The sequence below is a fragment of the Ranitomeya imitator genome, chromosome 3 (genome assembly GCF_032444005.1).
Source record: "Ranitomeya imitator isolate aRanImi1 chromosome 3, aRanImi1.pri, whole genome shotgun sequence".
NCBI classification, from domain to species: domain Eukaryota; kingdom Metazoa; phylum Chordata; class Amphibia; order Anura; family Dendrobatidae; genus Ranitomeya; species Ranitomeya imitator.
The window spans coordinates 407,766,070-407,793,897 of record NC_091284.1 but is presented as its reverse complement, the minus strand read 5'-3'; the positions used below and the strand labels follow the sequence as shown (position 1 = coordinate 407,793,897).

General features: G+C 46.4%; 1 protein-coding gene across 1 annotated transcript; it reads left to right on the top strand.

The window, feature by feature from the left end:
- Positions 1–1,065: 1,065 nt before the first annotated feature.
- MYCBP (MYC binding protein) lies at positions 1,066–27,616 on the top strand. The gene is made up of 5 exons (XM_069757118.1): positions 1,066–1,200; positions 8,204–8,276; positions 15,279–15,327; positions 24,539–24,668; positions 27,440–27,616. The coding sequence occupies exons 1-5, from the start codon at positions 1,186–1,188 to the stop codon at positions 27,482–27,484; spliced, it is 312 nt and encodes a 103-aa protein (XP_069613219.1). The 5' UTR covers positions 1,066–1,185; the 3' UTR covers positions 27,485–27,616.
- Positions 27,617–27,828: the final 212 nt, after the last annotated feature.

Below are 27,828 nucleotides of genomic sequence, written 5' to 3'. Positions count from 1 at the left end.
GCCACAGTCAGAAATGGGGGGATATGTGGCTACGGTCAGGAATGGGGGATATGTGGCTACAGTCAGGAATGGGGGGATATGTGGCCACGGTCAGGAATGGGGGATATGTGGCTACAGTCAGGAATGGGGGGATACGTGGCCACGGTCAGGAATGGGGGAGTATGTGGCTACTGTCAGGGATTGGGGGGTATGCGTCTACGGTCAGGGATTGGGGGGGGATATGCGGCTACAGTCAGGGATTGGGGTGGTATGTGGCTACTGTCAGGGATTGGGGGGGGGTATGCGGCTACAGTCAGGGATTGGGGTGGTATGTGGCTACTGTCAGGGATTGGGGGGGGGTATGCGGCTACAGTCAGGGATTGGGGTGGTATGTGGCTACTGTCAGGGATTGGGGTGGTATGTGGCTACTGTCAGGGATTGGGGTGGTATGTGGCTACTGTCAGGGATTGGGGTGGTATGTGGCTACTGTCAGGGATTGGGGTGGTATGTGGCTACTGTCAGGGATTGGGGTGGTATGCGGCTACAGTCAGGGATTGGGGTGGTATGTGGCTACTGTCAGGGATTGGGGGGGGTATGTGGCTACAGTCAGGGATTGGGGTGGTATGTGGCTACTGTCAGGGATTGGGGTGGTATGTGGCTACTGTCAGGGATTGGGGGTGTCAAACGTAGCCTGGTCAGGACTGAAGGGGGGTAAATTGCCTGGTCTTTAACTAGTTAAACACTTTGCAGGTTTCTGGCCTTGTGCTGGGTGGGCCCATCTCTCTCGCCTGACGCCACAGTACACAGGCCTCAGACTGATGATTATTATATGCTCTACCTCATTCCCGCCCATTAGGTGGTCTGCCAGTCACCCCTGAATCATGTGACCTGCCCCTGCAGCACTTAGCCCCCCTGTGCAATGCCCTCTGCTGTTCACGCTGCGTTACACAATGGCGCTGCATCTGCTCCTTTCTATCCCTATTCATCCTGCTGTAAATACCAGACTGACCACTGCTGCCTCACAGCGCGACTCTACAGACACCTGGTAATCACAAGCTCCGCCATAACATAATTGCGCATGCGTCAGCAACACGCCCACAGTCCGTACACGGAGTGACGCTGACTAGTGCGCATGCGTAATTATCTTCCCGGTTTGGTTACTGGGGTGACTGTTGATTAACAAACCTGAAGCGACAGCTGAGCGCCATGGCGAACTACAAGGTGAGGCGGGAGCAAGGTGCGGGCCGGGGGTACTGGCAGTGCTGCCTATGTGGGCGCATTGCCCCATGGCTGGCTGTGTGGCCGCGCAGCATCCCGTCGTCTCTGGTACTTTTTACATACAATGTGGCGGATGTAGCCCAGCACGAGGGTGCTAAGGAGACCCCACCTAACATTGTCCCAAACAGGGTGTGACCGCAGTGCCCTCGCACCAGGCCTGTGGGGTCAGTGAGCGAAGTCCCCGACTCTGACCCCACAGCCCTGGTCCCTACTGAGCATGTGCATAAAGTGCAGCACAGATTCATCTCCGCTAAAAGCCCAGATCCTTAGATCAGGAACAGAACAGACATTTATAGGACATTTCATAACTTTCCCAAATACTTATGAAAACATTTCCATCACATCCCGCATTGTACTTACTGTACCCAAGTTATTATATATTGTCGGACTCAGTCCATTTTAGGCCAAGTTCACACTAGGTGTTTTTGCAGTATTTTTTTAAGCTACGTTTCACAGTAGCAGCTATGTGAGATTTCAGAAATCTCATGCACACGCCTTGGGTTTTTTTGTCATCAGGATTTTGTGCTTTGCGTGTTTTTTTTTTTTTTGCACAATGGAGCAGGGTCACTTTACAGCATTTTTTTTCACCCATTGAAATGAATGGGTGGTGAAAAAAAAACACGGCATCAGGTTTTGATGATTTTTTTTTTTTTTGTGCCAAAACTTAATTCTATAGAATAGGATGTAAAAAAAAACAAAACCTTTTGTTCGCTGCTTTTTCCTGCCAAGAGATCAGGTTTTGCTGCAGAAAAAATGCCTAGTGTGAACTTACCCTTATACTGACTCCACCGCCCAGATAGCAGTCCCTGTTGTGGGCTGCTGATTAACTCCAGTGCCATTATGGAGTTCGGAAGGCCAGGTGGCATAAAGCTATTTGTTGCGAATCATTCCAACATCCATGGTGTTTTCTTCTCCCACTTACATACAGAATGCATTTCATTAGTGTGCTGGATCCGGTTTTCACCCATACTTGGCCCATTTATCTGATTTTTACCATTAGTGTGACCAGTTTCTGCCAAGAATATGCTTTGTAAAGAAATGGAGGTTTATAAAGGTACATCATAGGCCTGCTCTGGTTTATGCAGCAGCTACATGGGCTCGTGTTTTAAGCCTTAAATGGGTGGGCCAACTTTTAGGTGCAAACATTGCTACATTTTTTTATGTGATACCATTGCAATGTTTGCCTTTCTAAAGGTACCTTCACACTGAACAACTTTCCAACAAGGACAGCGATCCATGACGTTGCAGCGTCCTGGATAGCGATCTCGTTGTGTTTGACACGCAGCAGCGATCAGGATCCCGCTGTGACATCGCTGGTCGGAGCTAGAAGTCCGGAACTTTATTTGGTCGTTAGGTCGGCGTGATTCCTCCTGTTTGACAGCAAAAGCAACGATGCCTGCAATGTTTCTTCATGGAGCAACGACCAGCGAGAACGATAAGTACGTCACTGGATCGCTCCTGTATCGTTCTGCTGTTGCAGTGTTTGACGTCTCCTAGCGACCTAAACAGCGACGCTGCAGCGATCTATATCGCTACAGCGTCACTAAATGTGACGGTACCTTAAGGCTCTTTGTTTCAATGCACATTCAACTTTGATGTGGTCTGTGGTCATAAATCGGCTGCGAGGAGCTTTGAAAAAGATGGGTACGTTTTACAAACTCCATCAGATTGTCACAGCAGGCTGACTGACAGATTCTCAGTTAAAGGTGGTCTCGGGGATATTTATATTGATGGCTTATCCTTAGCATAGGTCACTAATAGGGCAGCTCAGTGGGTAGCACAGCAGCCTTGCAGCGCTAGGGTCCTGGGCTCTAATCCCACCAAGAACAACATCTGCAAAGAGTTTGTATGTTCTCTCCGTGTTTGCGTGGGTTTCCTCCGGGCACTCCGGTTTCCTCTCACATTCCAAAGACATACTGATAGGGAGTTTATCATCGTTGTCCCCGATGGGGCTTACAATCTAATGTGTGCAAACTGTAAAGCGCTGCGGAATATGTTAGCGCTATATAAAAATAAATATTATTAACCCCTTTCTGCCATTGGACGTAATATTCCGTCCATGTGGGGTGGGCCTTAATTCCCAAGGACGGAATATTACGTCCAGCGCGATCGGCCGCGCTCACGGGGGGAGCGCCGCCGATCGCGGCCGGGTGTCAGCTGCTTATCGCAGCTGACATCCGGCACTATGTGCCAGGAGCGGTCACGGACCGCCCCCGGCACATTAACCCCCGGCACACCGCGATCAAAGATGATCGCGATGTGCCGGCGGTGCAGGGAAGCATCGCGCAGGGAGGGGGCTCCCTGCGGGCTTCCCTGAGACCCCCGCAGCAACGCGATGTGATCGCGTTGCTCCGGGGGTCTCCTACCTCCCTCCCTGCAGTAAGTCCCGGATCCAAAATGGCCGCGGATCCGGGTCCTGCAGGGAGGGAGGTGGCTTACCAAGTGCCTGCTCAGAGCAGGCACTTGGTAACGCTGCACTGCTCTCAGACAGATCGGTGATCTGTCAGAGTGCTGTGCAAACTGGCAGATCACCGATCTGTATTGTCCCCCCCTGGGGCAAAGTAAAAAAGTAAAAAAAAAAATTTCCAAGTGTGTAAAAAAAAAAAAAAAAAAAAAAAAAAAAAAAATCCTAAATAATGAAAAAAAAAAAATATATATTATTCCCATAAATACATTTCTTTATCTAAATAAAAAAAACAAAACAATAAAAGTACACATATTTAGTATCTCCGCGTCCGTAACGACCCGACCTATAAAACTGGCCCACTAGTTAACCCCTTCAGTAAACACCGTAAGAAAAAAAAAAAAAAAACGAGGCAAAAAACAATGCTTTATTATCATACCGCCAAACATAAAGTGGAATAACACGCGATCAAAAAGACGGATATAAATATCCATGGTACCGCTGAAAGCGTCATCTTGTCCCGCAAAAAACGAGCCACCATACAGTGACAACAGCAAAAAAATAAAAAAGTTATAGTCCTCAGAATAAAGCGATGCAAAAATAATTATTTTTTTCTATAAAATAGTTTTTATCGTATAAAAGCGCCAAAACATAAAAAAATGATATAAATGAGGTGTCGCTGTAATCGTACTGAACCGAAGATTAAAACTGCTTTATCAATTTTACCAAACGCGGAACGGTATAAACGCCTCCCCCAAAAGAAATTCATGAATAGCTGGTTTTTGGTCATTCTGCCTCACAAAAATCGGAATAAAAAGCGATCAAAAAATGTCACGTGCCCGAAAATGTTACCAATAAAAACGTCAACTCGTCCCGCAAAAAACAAGACCTCACATGACTCTGTGGACTCAAATATGGAAAAATTATAGCTCTCAAAATGTGGTAACGCAAAAAATATTTTTTGCAATAAAAAGCGTCTTTCAGTGTGTGACGGCTGCCAATCATAAAAATCCGCTAAAAAACCCGCTATGAAAGTAAATGAAAAAAATGTATTTATTTCCATTTTCCCATTAGGGTTAGGGCTAGGGTTAGGGTTAGGGCTAGGGTTAGGGCTAGGGCTAGGGCTAGGGTTAGGGCTAGGATTAGGGCTAGGGTTAGGGCTAGGGTTAGGGCTAGGGTTAGGGTTAGGGCTAGGGCTAGGGTTAGGGCTAGGGTTAGGGCTAGGGTTAGGGTTGGGACTAGGGTTAGGGCTAGGGTTAGGGTTGGGGTTAGGGCTAGGGTAAGGACTAGGGTTAGGGTTAAGGCTACAGTTAGGGTTGGGGCTAAAGTTAGGGTTAGGGTTTGGATTACATTTGCGATTGGGAATAGGATTAGGGGTGTGTCTGGGTTAGAGGTGTGGTTAGGGTTACCGTTGGGATTAGGGTTAGGGGTGTGTTTGGATTAGGGTTTCAGTTATAATTGGGGGGTTTCCACTATTTAGGCACATCAGGGGGATCTCCAAACGCGACATGGCGACCGATCTCAATTCCATCCAATTCTGCATTGAAAAAGTAAAACAGTGCTCCTTCCCTTCCGAGCTCTCCCGTGTGCCCAAACAGGGGTTTACCCCAACATATGGGGTATCAGCGTACTCAGGAGAATTTGGACAACAACTTTTGGGGTCCAATTTCTCTTGTTACCCTTGGGAAAATACAAAACTGGGGGCTAAAAAATAATTTTTGTGGGAAAAAAAGAGATTTTTTATTTTCACGGCTCTGCGTTATAAACTGTAGTGAAACACTTGGGGGCTCAAAGTTCTCACAACACATCTAGATAAGTTCGTGGGGGGGTCTAGTTTCCAACATGGGGTCACTTGTGGGGGTTTCTACTGTTTAGGTATATTAGGGGCTCTGCAAACGCAATGTGACGCCTGCAGACCATTCCATTTAAGTCTGCATTCCAAATGGCGCTCCTTCCCTTCCGAGCCCTCCCATGCGCCCAAACGCTGGTTCACCCCACATATGGGGTATCAACGCACTCAGGACAAATTGGACAACAACTTTTGGGGTCCAATTTCTCCTTTTACCCTCGAGAAAATACAAAACTGGGGGCTAAAAAATAATTTTGAGGGGAAATTTTTTATTTTATTTTCACGGCTCTGCGTTATAAACTGTAGTGAAATACTTGGGGGCTCAAAGTTCTCACAACATATCTAAATAAGTTCCTTGGGGGGTCTAGTTTCCAATATGGGGTCACTTGTGGGGGGTTTCTACTGTTTAGGTACATTAGGGGCTCTGCAAACACAATGTGACGCCTGCAGACCATTCCATCTAAGTCTGTATTCCAAATGGCTCTCCTTCCCTTCCGAGCCCTCCCATGCGCCCAAACGCTGGTTCTCCCCCACATATAGGGTATCAGCGCACTCAGGACAAATTGCACAACAACTTTTGGGGTCCAATTTCTCCTGTTAGCCTCAGGAAAATACAAAACTGGGGGCTAAAAAATTATTTTTGTGGGAAAAAAATTTTGTTTTATTTTTACGGCTCTGCATTATAAACTTCTGTGAAGCTCTTATTGGGTCAAAGTGCTCACCACACCTCTAGATAAGTTCCTTAGGGGGTCTACTTTCCAAAATGGTGTCACTTGTGGGGGGTTTCAATGTTTAGGCACATCAGTGGCTCTCCAAACGCAACATGGCGTCTCATCTCAATTCCTGTCAATTTTGCATTGAAAGGTCAAACGGCGCTCCTTCCCTTCCGAGCTCTCCCATGCGCCCAAACAATGGTTTACCCCCACATATGGGGTATCAGAGTACTCAGGACAAATTGTGCCACAACTTTTGTGGTCCAATTTCTTCTCTTACCATTGGGAAAATAAAAAATTTGGGGCGAAAAGATAATGTTTGTGAAAAAAAATGATTTTTTATTTTTACGGTTCTGCATTATTAACTTCTGTGAAGCACTTGGTGGGTCAAAGTGCTCACCACACCTCTAGATAAGTTCCTTAGGGGGTCTACTTTCCAAAATGGTGTCACTTGTGGGGGGTTTCAATGTTTAGGCACATCAGTGGCTCTCCAAACGCAACATGGCGTCCCATCTCAATTCCAGTCAACTTTGCATTGAAAAGTCAAATGGCGCTCCTTCCCTTCCGAGCTCTGCCATGCGCACAAACTGTGGTTAACCCCCACATATGGGGTATCAGCGTACTCAGGACAAATTGTACAACAACTTTTGGGGTCCATTTTCTCCTGTTACCCTTGGCAAAATAAAACAAATTGGAGCTGAAGTAAATTTTTTGTGAAAAAAAGTTAAATGTTAATTTTTATTTAAACATTCCAAAAATTCCTGTGAAGCACCTGAAGGGTTAATAAACTTCTTGAATGTGGTTTTGAGAACCTTGAGGGGTGCAGTTTTTAGAATGGTGTCACACTTGGGTATTTTCTATCATATAGACCCCTCAAAATGACTTCAAATGAGATGTGGTCCCTAAAATAAAATGGTGTTGTAAAAATGAGAAATTGCTGGTCAACTTTTAACCCTTATAACTCCCTAACAAAAAAAAATTTTTGGTTCCAAAATTGTGCTGATGTAAAGGAGACATGTGGGAAATGTTACTTATTAAGTATTTTGTGTGACATATCTCTGTGATTTAATTGCATAAAAATTCAAAGTTGGAAAATTGCGAAATTTTCAAAATTTTCGCCAAATTTCCGTTTTTTTCACAAATAAACGCAGGTAATATCAAAGAAATTTTACCACTATCATGAAGTACAATATGTCACGAGAAAACAATGTCAGAATCACCGGGATCCGTTGAAGCGTTCCAGAGTTATAACCTCATAAAGGGACAGTGGTCAGAATTGTAAAAATTGACCCGGTCCATAACGTGCAAACCACCCTTGGGGGTAAAGGGGTTAATATCTTGTGGAAGTCCGACAACCCCTGCCACTGATCAGCTGTTCCTGGCATGCAGATGTGTTTGGTTGTGGAGCAGAACTATAGGGCGCTGTAAATTTTATAGTGGGCTTGGTCGGATACTGCACATACGTTGACAAATGTGCAGTACTGGCCGTGGCCACTAAACGTCTGATGGAGCCGTGCTTCGCTACTGAACACATCAGGCCACCTGGAACAGCCATGTGTTGCACCCCCACCCATCAGATATTGATGGCCTGTTTCTGGGATAGGCCATGGATATAAAAGTCCCAGACAACCCCTTTTTATCTAATTTTGCAGCCAACAAGAGACAGTGCAACACAGTGGCTCTAGGAAGCAAAATATTAAACCCAATTGCATAAATGAAACATAACCCAAACGCATGCATATATAAAAATCCTCTGAAAAGGTGGCCAACCCCTTTAAACCCTGCACTAAAATGTGAGCTGGTCTGAACCTTTGTCATAATCGTCTTGTGTGTGTTTATATTTTAACTTTACTTTTTTTTTTTTTAAATATCTGTACTGTAACCAGGAAAAAAGTTACTAAAACTACATGAACATGCCTCTGATTTTTTCTCATGAAAACAAAGAATATTTTGACTATTAGTTTATTTTCTTTCTCCTAGGCAGCAGATTCCAAAAGGGAACAGTTCAGAAGATACTTGGAGAAGGCTGGGGTCCTCGACACACTTACTAAAGGTGGACCGTATACACTTCTAGGGTCTACGATCATAGTTACTATGGAAACCTATATACAATAAAAGCCTCTGTCGAAAGCTAAAACTAGCCACAGTGCCTGAAAGAAACCAATCGCACTGCAGTCTGTTTTTCTTTTTTTGAGCCACTTAAAGGGGTTCTCTGAGAAGTAATCAAACCCATTCTTAGCGCTTTCACATGTCATTGTTTCCGGTAGTGTGGTAACAGCTTTCACACGTACCGGAGACACTTACACACGTAGACCCATTCAAGTGAATGGGTCTGTGCACAAGTCAGTGTGTTTCTATGGACCGTGTGTCCGTCGGCAAAACACACTGACATGTTAGTTTTTTAACCGCAGCACAGTCTGCAAAACATCTCGCACACATGCACCTTGATTACATCGTGTCATCAGTGTGATACATACCGGCAGCTGGGAAGCAGAGGTACTGCTCACACTGTTACCCCTGCGATTAACGCTAGCAGGTTACAATGTTGAGAGTTTTATTCAGCCTATAATGGCGAGAGCAGGCGGCGGCTGATGAGACTATTCCTCAGCTGCCGCCTGTGCTATAAATGAAAACCAGCCAGGCAGAACTGGCTGCCAGCTGCAACTCTCAGCTGTTTGCTTTAGCAAGGTTGGTCCCCACTAATTGAAAGAATGACACAGACTCCTTTAATACTGTTGTGGCCAAAAGTATTGACACCCCTGCAATTCTGTCAGATAATACTCAGTTTCTTCCTGAAAATGATTGCAATCACAAATTCTTTGGTATTATCTTCATTTAATTTCAACAAGAACAAGAAAGAGGCGTCACACTATATATAATGGGGACCACCAAATAAATAGTATGTAAATCACTTTTAAATCCTTTATTTTGTCAGCCAAGAAAAACACAAAGCAGCACACCACACTTTAAAATCATTTAAAAACAGAATTAGACATCAAAAGGTTCCTAATAAGGAGCCTCCCCCTTGACATGTAGCGTAATAGGTATGATTAAGTATCAAATGTTGCTAATGGTATAGTTACTAAAGATACACTATTGAAATTGCAATGAAGTCATGTATAATCTTGCTGGCTTATCGTAACAATAGATCAGTATGTAGTCAAAAAAATCAATCAACTTTATATCTGGCCCAGCTCGCAGCACTTGAGGGAAGTATGTCTATGAGAACATGCACACACCTGCTACATTAATCAATAAACACCTAAAGATGTACGACCGGTATGATGGTGGTAGAAATAACAGGATGGAGAGAGTGTCAAATATCCCCTAGGTAAAAGTGGCTGTTCATAGTAAGTCCCCCAAATCATCAAATATAAAATGACAGACCGAAGGTGATCAGCCTTCAGCACTGAGATATATATAACAGATTAAATATTAAACCCTCAAACTACTCAGTAATAGAGAGAATATATATATAGTGAGGACAGCCTCAAAGCAATATAAATTACTCTAGATACAGTTTACCTCATACTCAATAAGTGTCCCAGAGGTGTATCCGAGCACAGTAAGGGTGTACAGAGCCCCCTCACAACCAGGTGCATGTCTATGTGTGAGGCTAAATACATGCAGCAAATAGAAAAGAACCCCCTCAGCTGTGCAGAGCGAAATGCTACCACACTATTGTAGATAAAGATAGTACTGCAAATAGAACATGGCCAGGATACCTATCGCTACAGCGGTCCAAGGGGCCAAAGCTTTGAGGCTGTCCTCACTATATATATATATATTCTCTCTATTACTGAGTCTATCAGTTCGAGGGTTTAATATTTAATCTGTTATATATATCTCAGTGCTGAAGGCTGATCACCTTCGGTCTGTCATTTTATATTTGATGATTTGGGGGACTTACTATGAACAGCCACTTTTACCTAGGGGATATTTGACACTCTCTCCATCCTGTTATTTCTACCACCATCATACCGGTCGTACATCTTTAGGTGTTTATTCATTAATGTAGCAGGTGTGTGCATGTTCTCATAGACATACTTCCCTCAAGTGCTGCGAGCTGGGCCAGATATAAAGTTGATTGATTTTTTTGACTACATACTGATCTATTGTTACGATAAGCCAGCAAGATTATACATGACTTCATTGCAATTTCAATAGTGTATCTTTAGTAACTATACCATTAGCAACATTTGATACTTAATCATACCTATTACGCTACATGTCAAGGGGGAGGCTCCTTATTAGGAACCTTTTGATGTCTTATTCTGTTTTTAAATGATTTTAAAGTGTGGTGTGCTGCTTTGTGTTTTTCTTGGCTGACAAAATAAAGGATTTAAAAGTGATTTAGTAACATAGTTAGTAAGGCCGAAAAAAGACATTTGTCCATCCAGTTCAGCCTATATTCCATCATAATAAATCCCCAGATCTACGTCCTTCTACAGAACCTAATAATTGTATGATACAATATTGTTCTGCTCCAGGAAGACATCCAGGCCTCTCTTACATAGTACATAGTTAGTAAGGCCGAAAAAAGACATTTGTCCATCCATTTGTCCATCTTGAACCCCTCGACTGAGTTCGCCATCACCACCTCCTCAGGCAAGCAATTCCAGATTCTTACCGCCCTAACAGTAAAGAATCCTCTTCTATGTTGGTGGAAAAACCTTCTCTCCTCCAGACGCAAAGAATGCCCTCTTGTGCCCGTCACCTTCCTTGGTATAAACAGATCCTCAGCGAGATATTTGTATTGTCTCCTTATATACTTATACATGGTTATTAGATTGCCCCTCAGTCGTCTTTTTTCTAGACTAAATAATCCTAATTTCGCTAATCTATCTTTACATACTAAGATAATAGTATCTTTACATACTATTTATTTGGTGGTCCTCATTATATATAGTGTGACGCTTTTTTCTTGTTCTTGTTGAAGCTATCATAGCTCACACTTTGGGTTGATCCCTTCATTATTGTTATTTTGCTTGATGGTGCCCTCCATTTTTCCATTATACAATCTTCATTTAATTTGTATTAAATGAAAAAACACAAAAAAGAATGAAGCAAAAAGCAAAACATTGATCATTTCACACACAACTCCAAAAATGGGCCAGACAAAAGTATTGGCACCCTCAGCCTAATACTTGGTTGCACAACCTTTAGCCAAAATAACTGCGACCAACCGCTTCCGGTAACCATCAATGAGTTTCTTACAATGCTCTGCTGGAATTTTAGACCATTCTTTGGCAAACTGCTCCAGGTCCCTGATATTTGAAGGGTGCCTTCTCCAAAATGCCATTTTTAGATCTCTCCACAGGTGTTCTATGGGATTCAGGTCTGTACTCATTGCTGGCCACCTTAGAAGTTTCCAGTGCTTTCTTTCAAACCATTTTCTAGTGCTTTTTGAAGTGTGTTTTGGGTCATTGTCCTGCTGGAAGACCCATGACCTCTGAGGAAGACCCAGCTTTCTCGCACTGGGCCCTACATTATGCTGCAAAATTTGTTCGTAGTCTTCAGACTTCATAATGCCATGCACACGGTCAAGCAGTCCAGAGGCAGCAAAGCAACCCCAAAACATCAGGGAAACACCGCCATGTTTGACTGTAGGGACCATGTTCTTTTCTTTGAATGCCTCTTTTTTTTTTTTTCTCCTGTAAACTCTGTGTTGATGCCTTTGCCCAAAAGGCTCTACTTTTGTCTCATCCGAGCAGAAAACATTCTTCCAAAACATTTTAGGCTTTTTCAGGTAAGTTTTGGCAAACTCCAGCCTGGGTTTTTTATGTCTCGTGGTAAGAAGTGGGGTCTTCCTGGGTCTCCTACCATACAGTCCCTTTTCATTCAGATGCCGACGGATATTACGGGTTGACACTGTTGTACCATCGGACTGCAGGGCAGCTTGAACTTGTTTGGATGTTAGTCGAGGTTCTTTATCCAACATCCGCACAATCTTACGTTGAAATCTCTTTTCAATTTTTCTTTTCCGTCCACATCTAGGGAGGTTAGCCACAGTGCCATGGGCTTTAAACTTCTTGATGACACTGTGAACGGTAGACACAGGAACATTCAGGTCTTTGGAGATGGACTTGTAGCCTTGAGATTGCTCATGCTTCCTCACAATTTGGTTTCTCAAGTCCTCAGACAGTTCTTTGGTCTTCTTTCTTTTCTCCATGCTCAATGTGGTACACACAAGGACACAGGACAGAGGTTGAGTCAACTTTAATCCATGTCAACTGGCTGCAATTGTGACTTTACCGTATATACTCGAGTATAAGCTGACCCCCCCCCCCCCCCCCCCAAGCTAATTTTGCCACAAAAAACTGGGAAAATTTATTGACTCGAGTATAAGCCTAGGGTAGAAAATGCGGCAGCTACCGGTAAATGTCAAAAATAAAAATAGATACCAATAAAAGTAAAATTAATTGAGACATCAGTAGGTTAAGTGTTTTTGAATATCCATATTGAATCAGGAGCCCCATATAATGCTCCATACAGTTCATGATGGGCCCCATAAGATGCTCCATACATAATACGCCCCATATTATGCTCCATATTAAAATATGCCCCATACAATGCTGCATAAAGGTTAATAGCCCCATAAGATGCTCCATAGATTATGGCCCAATAAGATGCTCCACACATTGTGGCCCCATACGATGCTCCATACATTGTGGCCCCATTTGCTGTTGCTGCGATTTAAAATAAAAAAGAAAATCACATACTCGCCTCTCTTTGCTCAGGCCCCCGGCACTTGCGATATTCACCTTCCTCGTTCCACGCACCGCTCTGTCTTCCATCCTCTGCATTGACTGTTCAGGCAGAGGGCGGCGCGCACACTAATCGCATCATCGCGCCATCTGACCTGAACATTAAGCGCAGAGGATGGAAGACAGAGCAGCGCGCAGCGGTGGAACGAGGAAGGTGACTGTCGCGCAATGCTCTCCTCCCCCGATATACCCACATGCTCCCGGGGTGGTCCCTGGCAGCGTCTCACTGTCAGATGGTCTCCGGGAGGTGGCGGCATCTTCCTGTGTTCAGCCGTCATGTACCGCTCATTACAGTAATGAATATGCGTCCATATTCATTACTTTAATGAGCGGTACCACGTGACCGCTGAACACAGGAAGATGCTGCCGGCTCCCGGAGACCATGGGACATGCAGGGACAGCACCAGGAGCAGGTGAGTATGTCTCCGCGCCGCTCCACCCCCCCCCCCCCCCCCCCCCGACAATGACTTGAGTATAAGCCGAGAGGGTCACTTTCAACCCAAGAAAAGTGGGCTGAAAATCTTGGCTTATACTGGATTATATACGGTAGTTATTGCCAACACCTGTTAGGTGCCACAGGTAAGTTACAGGTGCTGTTAATTACACAAATTAGAGAAGCATCACATGATTTTTCGAACAGTGCCAATATTTTTGTCCACCCCCTTTTTTATGTTTGGTGTGGAATTATATCCGATTTTGGCTTTAGGACAATTCGTTTTGTGTTTTTTCATTTAAGACAAATGAAGATCATAATAACAAAGAATTTGTGTTTGCAATCATTTTCAGGAAGAAACTGAGTATTATCTGACAGAATTGCAGGGGTGTCAATACTTTTGGCCACAACTGTAAATCTTAATTAAACCATACTTACATCGCCTATTTCAGGAACTCCATTGTTCCCTACAAAAGAATTGAAATAAACCATATTCTACACCTTTCTGCAGAGATGATTATAATCTATGTATCCCATGACTGGTCTAGCTCTGCTACATTTAGATGGCAGGTTGCATGATGCGACCATTCAGCCTGTCATCCAGCAGAGACACTGAGCAGCGTCTACTACCGCTACCCAGTGTCTTTCGTTAAACTTCTATAACATGTCTGACATCACCGCGAGTGTGAGAAAGTTATCACGCTCGAGGTGACGTCATGAAGGTCCTGTGAGTTCGAAAAATCAAATTGTACTCGACACTCGCATTGCCGTCCTGTGAGTCTCGGCAGTGAGAATCGGACCAATTTTTTTTTTCCCCTTTTCTTTTCTTCTTATACGTTTAATATGATTCCAGCCTTATACTTGCCTAATGCCCATTCCATTGAAACCCTCATCTCCTGCAATAAAACAAAAAAAACAAAAATATCCCTCACCTCTCCCTCGTTCTGTCCCACATCGTAACCTATGTCTGGGATAAATAGTTTTCAACCTGGATTGTGCCAGGATATGACCGTTCAATCTGAGAACTACTGAGGAGTGAGCAGCAGTGAACTCATCGAGGTTATGGCAGGTCACTGAGGCTGCGTTCCCAGCCGGACTGAACTGCAGTGACCTCAGCACCGTGAGAAAGTCAGTGAGTTCACCGAAGATCTCCATGGGAAATTTTGTGTGCTTAGGAATGGTGGCAGCTGAAATTGGGTGACCATCTTGGATCACTTCTCAGATAAACCCTTTAAGACCTTATGGACTGAATGATTTTTCGCTTTCTCTTTTGTCCTCTCAATTCCCACCCCCATCCTTTTCCAAGAGCATTTTTTTCAATTGAAACTACCTTATGATGGCTTGCTTTTTTTGCGGGCAAGAAGTAATTTATTTTACAATGTAGTGGTCTGGGCAACAGAAATTTTTTTTCCAAGTGGGAGGAACTGGAAAAAAATGCAGTTTTTAGTTTTCATTGTATGGTAAAAGATGACCTGTCAAACAGACTATCCAGGTCAGTACAATTTGGGCTATATCAAACTTAAGAAGAAAAAAACAAAAAATTTTATGTAAATGGTGAAAAAAAACATTTCAAGACTCTTAATGTTTTTAATTTTTCCAGTGGAGTTGAGAGCTTGGGATTTCATTAAGCATGAATGGAGTAGAGGTGCTTGTGACTGGCCACCGTTCCACTCACAAGTGCTTGGGGATCGGTGGGGTTCCAGCAGTCTGCCCCTGAACAATCTTACGAATTAGGAATAACTTCCAAACTTGGTACAAACCATTTAAGCAATACTGACATTTCTTACCATATTCTTTATGAATATTGTCCAGAAAGGCTACCAAAATGCTAACTAATGTTCATTCTGTCTTTTAGTATTAGTTGAATTGTACGAAGAGCCAGAAAAGCCAAAACATGCATTGGAGTATCCTTTCTTTGTATAAAATTTTAATGAAATGACTAAGCTAAGCATTTTGTCTCAGTTTTCTTACAAACACTAAAGTGTGGTCTAGAATTTGCTGTCTCCAAACCAGACAGATGTATTTATTAGTAAGCCCAGCTGACATTTTCCAAGACTGAGTGACCGAAGAGCTGAAGTTAGGGGAATTTGTCCTCAAAGGGTACTAATCTTAAGGTACCGTCACACTAAGCGACGCTGCAGCGATACCGACAACGATGTCGATCGCTGCAGCGTCGCTGGAGAGCTGTCACACAGACAGCTCTCCAGCGACCAACTATCCTGAAGTCCCCGGGTAACCAGGGTAAACATCGGGTTACTAAGCGCAGGGCCGCGCTTAGTAACCCGATGTTTACCCTGGTTACCGTTGTAAATGTAAAAAAACAAACACTACATACGGTACTTACATTCCCGGTGTCTGGTCAGGTCCCTCGCCTTCAGCTTCCAGCACTGACTGAGCGCCGGCCGTAAAGTACAGCGGTGACGTCACTGCTGTGCTTTGCTTTACGGCTGGCCGGCGCTCACCAGTCAGTGCGGGAAGCTGAAGGCGAGGGACCTGACCAGACACCGGAATGTAAGTATGTAGTGTTTGTTTCTCTATCGCCTTTCATTGGGGGACACAGGAACCATGGGGTGTATGCTGCTGCCACTAGGAGGCTGACACTATGCAAATAAAAAAGTTAGCTCCTCCTCTGCAGTGTACACCCTACCGACAGGAAGTAGGATATTCAGTTTAGCTTAGTGTCAGTAGGAGGTGGACACGGGTCTTTCATTAGACCCATATCTACCTCAATGTGCATCGTTTTCTTTCAGGTTTTCCGGAGGGATACAGGGTGAACAGTCACACCTGTACTCCCACAATGCGGACTATGAGTACGGCGTGTACTGCCACCCCGTATCCTCATAGATCCCTCTCCAGGACCAAGATCCTAGCACACAAGCGTGCTTAGAAGTCCGGTCCTGCATCCGTCCCCCACCCACTCGCCCACCAGAGCCTGTCGGTTGGAGGAGACGAGGACGTCCAGCTCCACGGACGTCTGATATCTTCACGAGGTTAGTAACGGACGGCGTGGGATGTTTAGGTGAGTATTCCCTTCCCACCAATCCCCCTAACCTTTGGTCTCTCTTCAAAGACAGTCATGGGGGGTCCCTGATTCCCTGGGCGATCGTTGGACGTCTCTTTATTGGAAAGTTTTCCACACTGCGGCACATTTTTGCTCTGTGCGGCGCCCTGTAGGCAACCGCGCTGCCTTTTCTGCGGCTGCACTTTCCCCCTGACGTGGCGGTTTGCGCTGCTGCTGCGCCGCTTCTCCATGCTTGGCGGCCGCACCTTTACAGGCAGCGGCACTGCCTTGTCTGCGGCCGTACCTTTGTCCCATGCAGCGCAGCCCCTACAGGCAGCCGTGCCGTTTTTCTCCGGCGGCCGCACAGTGTTCTCCGGCGGCCGTACAGGGTTCTCCAGCGGCCGCACAGTGTTCTCCGGCGGCCGCACAGGGTTCTCTGGCGCCCGCACAGGGTTCTCTGGCGCCCGCACAGGGTTCTCCGGCGCCCGCACAGCGTTCTCCGGCGGCCGCACAGCGTTCTCCGGCGGCCGCACAGCGTTCTCCGGCGGCCGCACAGCGTTCTCCGGCGGCCGCACAGTTTTCCGGTCCTGTGGCCCTCTCCGGCGCCCACCAGCTTCTAATTTAGGTCCCGGCTTCTCCCGGGGCCTACTCTTGGCCGTGACTCCGCCCACTTTCTGAGTTCTCGGGCGGGTTTTTTTCCCGCCCGTCTGTCTCAACAAGCTCCGCCCCCCGGCACCATCTTGGTGCTCCTGGCCAGGCAATTAACCCTGCCCACCACCTCCATATTCTCGATCCAGGAACGCCTTATTCCCCCCGAAAGTACGTGAATACCGGCGTCCTCCTCAATTGCGGTCGCCTCAGCCCCACAGCTGGTCCCGGACAGGAGAGTTCCAGAGGTCTGCTCCTTCTGCCTGCACCCCTGCCTTTAAGGACCACTGAAGCGCATCACCTGCCGTGAGTAACTCTGCTCTGCAGTCTGACACTCTCCTCCGCCGTTCTGTCCCCTAACCTTCTGGTCTCCGCTATGTCAGTCCTTCAGCAACCCGATTGTCCCCACCGCCCAGGATCCCCCGGCCGATCCGGCCGATCCGCCCGAGAGTGATACCCCATCCCAGGCTGGGCCTCCTCTCTGTCTCAATCGGTGGCCAATTTAACACGGGTGTCTCAAACCCTGGTGTCCGTGCTGGATCGGTTACCCCTGCAGACCCCCGCAGTAGCCACCGGGTCACAGGAAGCTCCGTCTGAGCCCTCCAAGGCTAGCTGCAAAGGTCCAGACAGGAATGCCAGTCTGAGTCCTCTTCTCGCTCCATCTCGCCACTCGGTCCTCCTCTGCGGTCGGCGTCCTCCCGATCCTCCTCCCCTGAGTCAGGCGAGGCTTTCTATGATGCGCCTTCGGAGGATTATTTGGGGCCGGATTCGAACCAAATCGCTAACATGAGGGATATGGTTCAAAGCCTCATTGGAGCGACCAATCAGACCTGTGGCATCAAAGATTCCTCTACGAAACCCGCAGATCAGGCGGTTTCGTTTAGACGGTCTAAACTACCTCCCAAGGTATTTGCTCCTCATCCTGAATTCAAGGAGCCTCTGTCCAGAGAAAGAGCGAATTCGACCAGACGTTCTCAAAGAGACAAGCGTCTTGGAGTCTCATATCTCTTTCCTCCGGATCTCATTGCCAACCGGAATGAGAGGCGTTAGAGAACGACCTCTCCCCCTGTGGATCCGTCGGCTGCTAGACTTGCCACCACCACAGTCCTTACGCTGTCCGGTGGGCGGCTCTGAAAGATTCCATCGATGGGATCATGGAATCCTTCGTGAAGTCGGCTTTCAAAACTGCCGCATCATCCCAATGCCCGGCTTTGGCTTCCACTTGGGTTTCGAAGTCTGTATCCGAGGGGCTAAACAACTCCGTTGGGGCATTCAAGCTGGAGCTCCATCAGCCCGGCTGGCGGAACTTGCCTCCCAGATTACTCGCGCCGGGGAATAATTTGTTCCCTGGACGTCGCGTCTTCTGCCGCACAGGCGCCCAGTAATGTTGTTGCCAGCCGTCGCACTGTTTGGCTCAAGAGTCATCGAAGAAGTCCCTTACGAGCCTGCCTTTTCAAGGTTCACGTCCTTTCGGTTCCAAGCTGGACAAAATTATTAAGGACGCCACTGGCGGCACCAGTCCCCTTCTCCAGACCTCGCCTACTTCCCCTTAGGCGGCTACTTCGGTCTTTTAGACCTTTTTCGTAGTTTCGCGGCATTAGATTCCTCTTCGCAACAGCAGAGGCCACAGGCACGTTAAGAGAAGGTATTCTTCGACTCACTCTTTCCTGGCGTGCCCGCTACTCCTAAGGTGGATTCTCCAGGTCCAGGACTGGAAGTTCCACCTAGGCACGACCCACGACTAGACCCCAGCCAGTTTCTCAGGCTGGGCAACCGTCTCCTGTTCCTCAGGGACGTCTGGGTCTCCTCAGTAGAGGACGCATGGGCCAGGGCACTTGTATCCTCTAGATACAAAATCTTCATTTCACGGTCCTGGGATCGTTTTCTTTACAGCCATTGTTTCCCTCCTTAAATCCGGGGTAATCGTTCCCGTCCCAGAACAGGAACGGTTCAACGGTTCACAGGCTTCTCTTCGAATCTTTCTGTACTGACAGAGGACAACAAGGTTCGTTCCAGTCCGGATCTCAATTTGCTGAACAGGAAGTTTCGTCGGAGACACTTCAGGATGATATTCCCTCGTTCAGTAATCACTTCCATGGAGGCTCAGGAATTTCGGTTTCAGGCTCCCGAAAGTCTATCCATCTTTCCCAACATTCTAACCGTTGCGGGTGGCTCGTCAACAGGAAGAAGTTCCGTCTTGTTTAGCGCCTCGTATCTCCGGGCATGTTCTTCGACACTTGTCGGACCAGAGTCTTCCTTCCCGAAGACAGGATATCCCTCCTTTGTCAGGAAGTTCGCTTGCTCCAGGGTTCTCAGCTCCCCTTTTTTCCGATGGGCCTTAAAGGCCCTAAGGAGGTTGGTTGCAACATCGGAAGCAATTTTCCCTTCGCCCGTTTCATTCGAGACTTCTTCAGCAGGCTATTCTATCACAGGGGGCAGGTCTGTCTTCTCCCTGCATCGTCCGATCCGGCATTCTCCCGGGTCAAATGGTTCCTCAACTGATGGCCGAGGTCCCTTCTCTTATCCCAGAGCAGATCCTTCCTTCCTTCCAGTTCCCTGGCAGGTGGTGACGACGGACGCCAGTCCGCTCGGCGGAGGCGCGGGGCTTTGTCTCCTGTTCTTTCAGGGTTGTTGGTCGGCGCAGGAGCCCTCTTTGCCGATCAATGTCCTCGAGTTCCGGATCATCTCTCTCTTTCCTTCATTGGGTAAGGATTCTCAGCAGCCTGCCAATTCGAATCCAGACAGACAATGACACAGCAGTGGCATATGTCTACCACCAGGGGTGGACTCGGCGTTCGCTGGCCTCGGCCGAGATTCCAGGATCCTCCTTTGGACAGAGGCGCAACGGTCCTGGTGAGCTCCGCAGTGCATGTCCCCGGCGTGGACATTTAGGCCGCCGACTTCCTCGGCCGCGAGGGCCTCGCGGCACGGGAATGGTGCTTCAGGAGGTTTCCTATCGGATTGCTCTTCGATGGGGGACTCCAGAGGTGGACCTCATGGCGTCCCGATTGAACAGGAGGTCCCTCGGGTCGGCCCAGGGTCCCGTGATCCTCTCACAGTGGTGTTGTCACTCTGGCCATTCCCCAGTCGCAGTTCGGGCTCCCCTATCGGTTCCCACACCTTCCCTTGCTTTCCAAGCTGTTGAGATGGGTGCCGGTCATTCTGATCGTCCCGGATTGGCCCAGGAGGTCTCAGTTTGCAGACATCGCCAATCTTCTCGCGGACACCCCTGGTGTCTTCCAGGCGGACCCGATCTGCTGTCTCAGGGTCCGATCTGCCACCCGAATTATCGGTCGCTCAGTTTAACGGCGTGGCTGTGGACTCCACAGTTCTAAGAGCGTCCGGCCTTTCGGCCCAGATGAGTCACTCTATAATCCACGCTGGGAAGCCTTCGTCTTCTTCCAGGATCTACTATCGTACCTGGAAGGCTTACTTTCGTTGATGCGAGTCCAACCACTTTTCACCTATGTCATTTTTCCCTGCCTTCAATTTGGTTTTCCTTCAGGCAGGACTGGATTCGGGCTTCGCTCTCAGTTCCCTATAGAGCCAGGTTCCTGCGCTCTTCTTCCCTTTAAGAAGACTTTCTTCTCAGCCACAGGTTAAGACCTCCCTCCAAGTAGTCCACGCTGTCCCTCCGTACAGGGCCTCTGTGGATTCATGGGATTTAAAGGTTGGGTTGGTTGTGCTTAGGGGTTCCCCCCTTATAGCCTCTCAGGGAGTTTTCCCTGTCAGTTCTATCTCGGAAGGTGGCTTTTCTCAGGTCCATCTCTTCGATCCGCCGCGTTTTTGAGTTGGCGGCCATTTCTTGCCGACCTCCTTTCTTAATTTTAATCCAGGACAAGGTGGTCCCAGGCCTCTGCCTTCCTTCCTTTCTCGAGGTGGTTTTCATCTTTCCAACTCAACGAGGACATCGTTATACCTTTCCTTTTGTCCAGCTCCGACTCGTCCTCTGGAGTGATCGTTGAACAGGCTGGGCCTCGTCAGGGCAGTGAGGATCTCCCTAGCTAGCACAGCCGCTTTCCGAAAGATGGATTCTCTTTTCGCCATCCCTGATGGCGTGCGTAGAGGCCTGCCGACTTCCAAGGCGACTATTGTTCGCTCTATCAGAACGGCAATTTTGGAAGCTTACCGGGTCAAGAACAAGAGTGCCCCCTCCTGAGATAAAGGCTCACTCTACCCGGGCAGTCGGCGCTTCCAGTGCGGTACGTCACGGGGCTTTTGCCGACGGCTTTGTAAAGCGGCAACCTGGTCTTCCATCCACACGTTTCGCCGAACTACGGCGGACTCCAGCCTGGGCAGAAGGATCCTGCAGGCAGCAGTGGTGAGTCCTCGGACCTGATGGAAGTCTGTTTTTCCCACCCCAGGGACTGCTTTGGGACGTCCCATGGTTCCTGTGTCCCCCAATGAAAGGCGATAGAGAAAACAGGATTTTTGGTTGCTTACTGTAAAATCTGTTTCTCGGAGCCTTCATTGGGGGACACAGCACCCTCCCAAGTTGAACAGCTCTGTTTACTGTTTACGTTTGAGTTCTTTGAACACTCTGAGTGTTTGAAACTGTTAATCTATGGAGCGCCGTGGAATTTGTTGGCGCTATGTAGATAAAGTTTATTATTATTATATTATTATTCTTTCTCTTTTACACGTTGCTTCTCCTACTGCTTTCTCACTAACTGAATATCCTACTTCCTGTCGGTAGGGTGTACACTGCAGAGGAGGAGCTAACTTTTTTATTTGCATAGTGTCAGCCTCCTAGTGGCAGCAGCATACACCCCATGGTTCCTGTGTCCCCCAATGAAGGCTCCGAGAAACAGATTTTACGGTAAGCAACCAAAAATCCTGGTTTTTTTTACATTTACAACGGTAGCCAGGGTAAACATCGGGTTACTAAGCGCGGCCCTGCGCTTAGTAACCCGATGTTTACCCTGGTTACCAGTGACATCGCTGAATCGGCGTCACACACGCCGATTCAGCGATGTCAGCGGGAGATCCAGCGACAAAATAAAGTGCTGGACTTTCCCCAGCGACCAACGATCTCCCAGCAGGGGCCTGATCGTTGGTCGCTGTCACACAGAACGATTTAGTTAACGATATTGTTGCTACGTCACAAAAAGCAACGATATCGTTAACGATATCGTTCAGTGTGAAGGTACCTTTAGTCACAGGACGAATGATAAATGGGTGACTCATTGATGCAGGCCTGGGAAAAGTGCGGGCCACATCCAGCCCTCTGGCTGTCTCCGTCTGGCCTGCGGACCGAGACAACCGTGGGGCTGGAAATCGGAGGTCCACGGGCCACACGGTGCCTGCCTGCTCGCTGCCTCCATGTGCGGCTCTATGCTGTGCCCGCCGCTGACTCCTTTGGTGGAGTAGGGGTATCCAGCCACTTCTTCCACCAATTGGCGTGTGAGCGGAGGCAGGGAGAGAAGCAGAGCGTCAGGAAACGGGACTGAGGTGAGTATGTGGTGTGTTTTTTTTTTTTTGTTTTTTTTTTCTCGTGTATGGGTAGTTTGGGTGGGCATGGGGGGGCGACATGCAGTGTATATAGGGAGCCTGTGTCGGGGCTCTTGCTGCATATAAGGGGCTTTTAGGGTGCTTAAACGATGCATAGGGGATGTCAGCATTCTTAATTCTGCTCAATATTAAGTTATACAATTAATAATAATACAATTATTACTATAATAATTATAACTATGCAGTCAGAATTGCATATATTTGTGCATTTGAAAAATGAAAACAAACTACCGTACATGCTTATAACACAAATAGGTATGAATCTGTACCAGATGTATGTATGCTTAAATGGAATTGAGCATGGAAGCATGGCATTGTAAATGGTGGTGGGGGGCTCCTGCCCCTACTTCCGCTCTTTCCTGCTGTGGACAGGTAATTGAAGTGGGTTCTCTGATGGAGGGCAAACAAAGTATGCACAAGAGGCCCGGAAGTGAGACTATACACACTTGTGTGGATAAATCTTCCTGCCTTCAAAAGCAGCACAGGGCAATGATATCAGACGCTCTGGTACCAGATACTAATTATGAATATTGATTTTCTTTTGTGACAGGCATAGGTCCTATTGTTATGGGAGACATATTTTCGGCATTGCGGCCCTAGGAGGAACACAATGCATTAGCTTGCATTGTGGCCTGCCAATAAGCCATGAATGTCAGCCAGATGGATAACGTTATATATGCTATGCTTCACATCTATTGAAGGATAAAACCATGATTGGAAATATGCATTAATATCTCCCACCTGGGACTTCCAGTGGGGTAGATATTCTTAAGGTTCAGGATCTCCAAAGTTTTGGGACCTGACCCACATCCCATTGACCAGCCCCCATCTGAGGTCACCAAGGTGAGGGATGTGGGCATGACTCTTACAGGATAACAGCAGATACTGAACTGATGCCATTGTTCTGTGCTGGGAGATGCAGTTCGCTATTGGACTGTGCTCTTTTCCAAACAGTTAGGTCCCCTTCGCAAAGAACTATGCCATTTCTGTGACATCGTCATTTTTGTTTTATCCTTTTTGTTCTTGTGATTGTGTATACTTTATTATCTTGTCCCCCTTTGTAATATTTTTTTTGCATAATTTTTTTTATAAATCCTGCCTAATTTTTAGGATTAAATGTATAAAATGTAATAGTTTCGTCCCTCTTGCTCTATAAACCGTATTCCTGAAGCCTTGAGGCCATATGTTACAAGAAATGGGTGTCCAATCGGCCTGTATAAATGATTGCTGGTGGCAGCTTATTCCGGAGCTTGGCAGTGACTGTACTGAAATGTGTATACCGTATGTATAATATACTCATGTGGGAAGTGCACAATAACCGGCCTAGTAGTAAAAGGAACAGCCATTGTCTTGTCCACCTATCTTCCGTCAATTGTGTAATTGTCCTGACAATTGGGGGCAGCGGAGTGGTGTTTTTGACAAATTGGTGGCGGCAGTGAGAGATCTGTGTGATCCCCTTGTGATTTCCTGACAATACATATTGGTCAATTTATAATTTCTGACAAGGTTTTGCATATTGCATATATTTTTGTGTAAGGCTGGGTTCACATTGCGTTTAAGCAGCCCGTTCAACACATGCGTAAAACAGGCTGCGTTAACGCAAGTGCCGAAATGTGATCGCGCTAGCGCAGACAGAGCTAGCAGATGCTCTATCTGCGCTAGCGGTGACGGACCCGGAAACGCTGCAGCCCGCGTCCCAGGGTCCGTCACTCAATGACTGCACATCGCTAGCGCACGCCCATTGTGGGTGTGCGCTAGCGATGTGTCCGATATAGGGCTTAATGGCGGCGTTAACGGACTGCGTTATGCCACGGTGTAACGTAGTCCGTCTAACGGACTGCCAAAGTTACGTAATGTGAACCCAGCCTAACCGGCACATCCCTGAATATACACTTGCCACAGAAGGCCGCGTATATATTTGATTGGAATGTAGTTATCCTTAATGGTATATCCAGCTTTCTAAAACAGCACATGGGAGCTGCCGGCCCAGAAACGCCAGATGTAGAAGCTTTACGCTTGGAAATCGCAGAACTAAAACAAAAATACGAAGCTGTTCTCGAAGAGAATAAAGAACTGAAAGCAAAGGTTAGTTTCTCTCCTTTCTTTTTCCTTCCATATATTTTAATGATCTTCATCATTAAAAGAGCTAGAAGGAAGCCTCCTCAGCAGTGAGTATGGATGTTATAACAAAGACCCCCACAAGTTACTTTTAGGTAGGTATCATAGCTGTAAAGAAATGACATGGATCACACGTCCAAAACTTAACTTTTGCTTAGCCACAACATATTACAAAACTGAACATGAGGTTGTTAGTTTAACATTCTTACCAGACTGTATGAAGCCCACCGCCACGGTGAACCTCTGGTGGGTCACTGATCTTAAAGGTATGCTGCATTAATAGGGCAAGCAACCTGGTGCCCCACAGCCCTCATTCTGCAAAGCTGAGCCCCCATGGCACAAGGCCACACTACCCCACAGGCACAGTGCCAAAGCAACAATGTCCGCCACACAGCACCACCACCTGTGTGAAAGGAGCTAAAAGGTAGGACAGCGTGTGCTTGTGACAGGTCAACTTCAAAACAGCAAAGTATTAATATGTGACTGATTTTCACATAAATACACATATGGTAGTATATTCCCCTCTGATAAATATTATTGGAATGGTTATTACTGTCACGTTACTGGTTGACAAGTGATAGATTTCAGATACAGTAGTCTGATTTCCAAAATGTGTACATCGAAAAGGCCCAAGTGTTAAAATGGGGTATTGAGTCACCCTGAATAAAAATGAAAAATGTCTGTTATTTCCATGTGTATCCTGTCTATGACCTCTTAGTTGCATCTTCCTCTAAAATGTTGCAAAAATTGGACAAGTTTCAGACCTGAATAAAATCATTCTGGTGGGAATGAAAAGCGTGCACTAAGTTTTGAGACTTTTCAAAATGTGATAAGTCAGGCGAAAACATATGGAAACCTTTAAACTTTGCCCAGTGGCGAACTAAAGAAGGAAAAAAAAATATTAAAATTGCGCAAATCGCTAAACTCGACAATCGGGCACATGTTATAGTGACTGGGGCTGCAGAGACAACCTTATTCGTTTTAGTTTTTTTTTCTTTTTTTTTTCCCCGTGCAGCAGATATAAAAATATAACTACTTTTTGACATGTTTGGACAAAGGCTAAGTTGTCATAATGCAAAAACACAGCAAATGTTCTTCCTTCTATTAGCTTGCAGAAGGTTTGCTGCATTCTACAATACCAGCCATGGGTGTGAGGTTTTGGCAACTGCCTCTGTAGCATCTCTGCATCAGCAGGTCTGCAATGGAAATGTTTATATCCGGTCTGATCCCCACATCAGTGGCTACCTGAGGGATTACTTCTGAAGCCCTCAAACGGATACGGATGAGAAAACTATGTGCGATAGAGCACACCGTGACATCGTGTTCATCTTTACCGTCAGTGGCCTTGCCAGTGCATGCGCCCAAGTCCCATTTTCCAGGGCTGCTGATGTGGGCTTCCACCGCTTTGTGAACATGGCCTTAGGATATATTGGTGGTTAATCTATCCAGATTTGTGCTGGGAAAACTCATAGCATATAAAGCAGATGAATGGCTTACGATTAGTGATGAGCCGACGTGCTCGGATAAGGTAGTATCTGAGCATGCTCATGTGCTAACAGAGTACTTGAGCACGCCGAAGACAATGTTCAAGTTGCCGTGGCTGTTCGACAGCCGCAACACATGCAAGCATTACCTGTTTGCCAGACAATCCCTGCATGTGTTGCGACTAACAGCCGTGAGATATTTAGCTACGGCAACTCAAACATAGTATTTGAGCATGCCAAAGACACTCTGTTAGCACACGAGCATGCTCAGATAACACCTTATCCCAGCACGTTCGCTCATCACTAGTTAGCAGATCTTTCACTTGCTGCACCCTTTACAATACAAGTTGTGATTTGCTGCATCTCCTGACAACGTACAATGGTTACAGCCTGACTGTTCCTAGATCTGTTTTTTTTGTTGATGCAGAACGGTAAAATACTTAAAAACAAGGTTGTTTGACATGGGATAAGCGATGCCAAAGGTCAGGGAAAAGGTTGACTGCTTTGGGAGACATGTCCGCTAAATGAGCATGGAGCTGGCCACACATATCCCCCAATTGATAAGATTCTAGCCTTGATGAACTATGTACTTAAGATGCATCCTCCTTTAAGGGTACGTGCCCACGATCAGGAAGAGCAGCGTTTTGGATGTAGCTCACCTGCTGTGTGTCCAAAATGCTGCGTTCTACATTAGCAGCACAGTGGTAGGGATTTCTATAAACTCTCCCACGGTGCAGGTTTACAAGTCGCAGCATGTCCGTTATCTGCAGCGGAGGGATTAGATGTGGAAAATCCGCATGGTTCATTGAACACGTGTAGATTTAGCTGCTTGATTAGAACAGTGTTCTTGACAAAGCGCTGCTATTTCCTAGTTGTGGGGACATGGCCTTAATGACTCTAGTATACAATAGGCCAAATGTTGCAACATTTATCTAAAGCGGGGCCAAGAGATTTGTTTCCATATACCACATACTGTATATCTCCTTTCTTTTTGTCTGTGCAGTGGTGTCCCCTCTGTCAGAAGAGGGCAGGCTGTGATGAGATGAGTTTGGCCTTCAGCTTGGCCAATCCTTTATCTGAAGATGTCAGTGTGTTCTGCAGCAGCTTATCTGTAGGGAGTGAGAAATGTGACACTTCACCAACTTCAAATGGTGGAAAAGGGTGATATGGGGGTGCCCAATGTTTAGCTGCCATTCCATATATTCCGCTCTATATGAAGTAACTTTTCTTTCTTTCTTTTTTTCACTCTTGCAGCTTGCACAGCTTGAACCTCAAACAGATGAAAAACGTCCAGAATAATAGAATACAAATGGCTCTGATTTCATGCACTGGATATGTAAATAAGATGACCTTAGACTCTTAATATATTTTGGGCACAAATGGACAATTGCGTGCTTCCGGTCAGAAATAAACTTCTTGTCTATAGCAAAAGTTGGTGACTCCTGCATAATGAAAATGGGTTGAAAGCTTTGTATCGAACTTGATTTCCACATGATGGTGGGTGAGGGAATAACAGTGTATTTTAGGCCACATTCACAATGTCAGTATTTGGAAAGTATTTTACATCAGTATTTGTAAGGCAAAACCAGAACAATCAGAGGAAAGGTATAATATAAACACGTGTACCACGTTTGTAAGCCAAA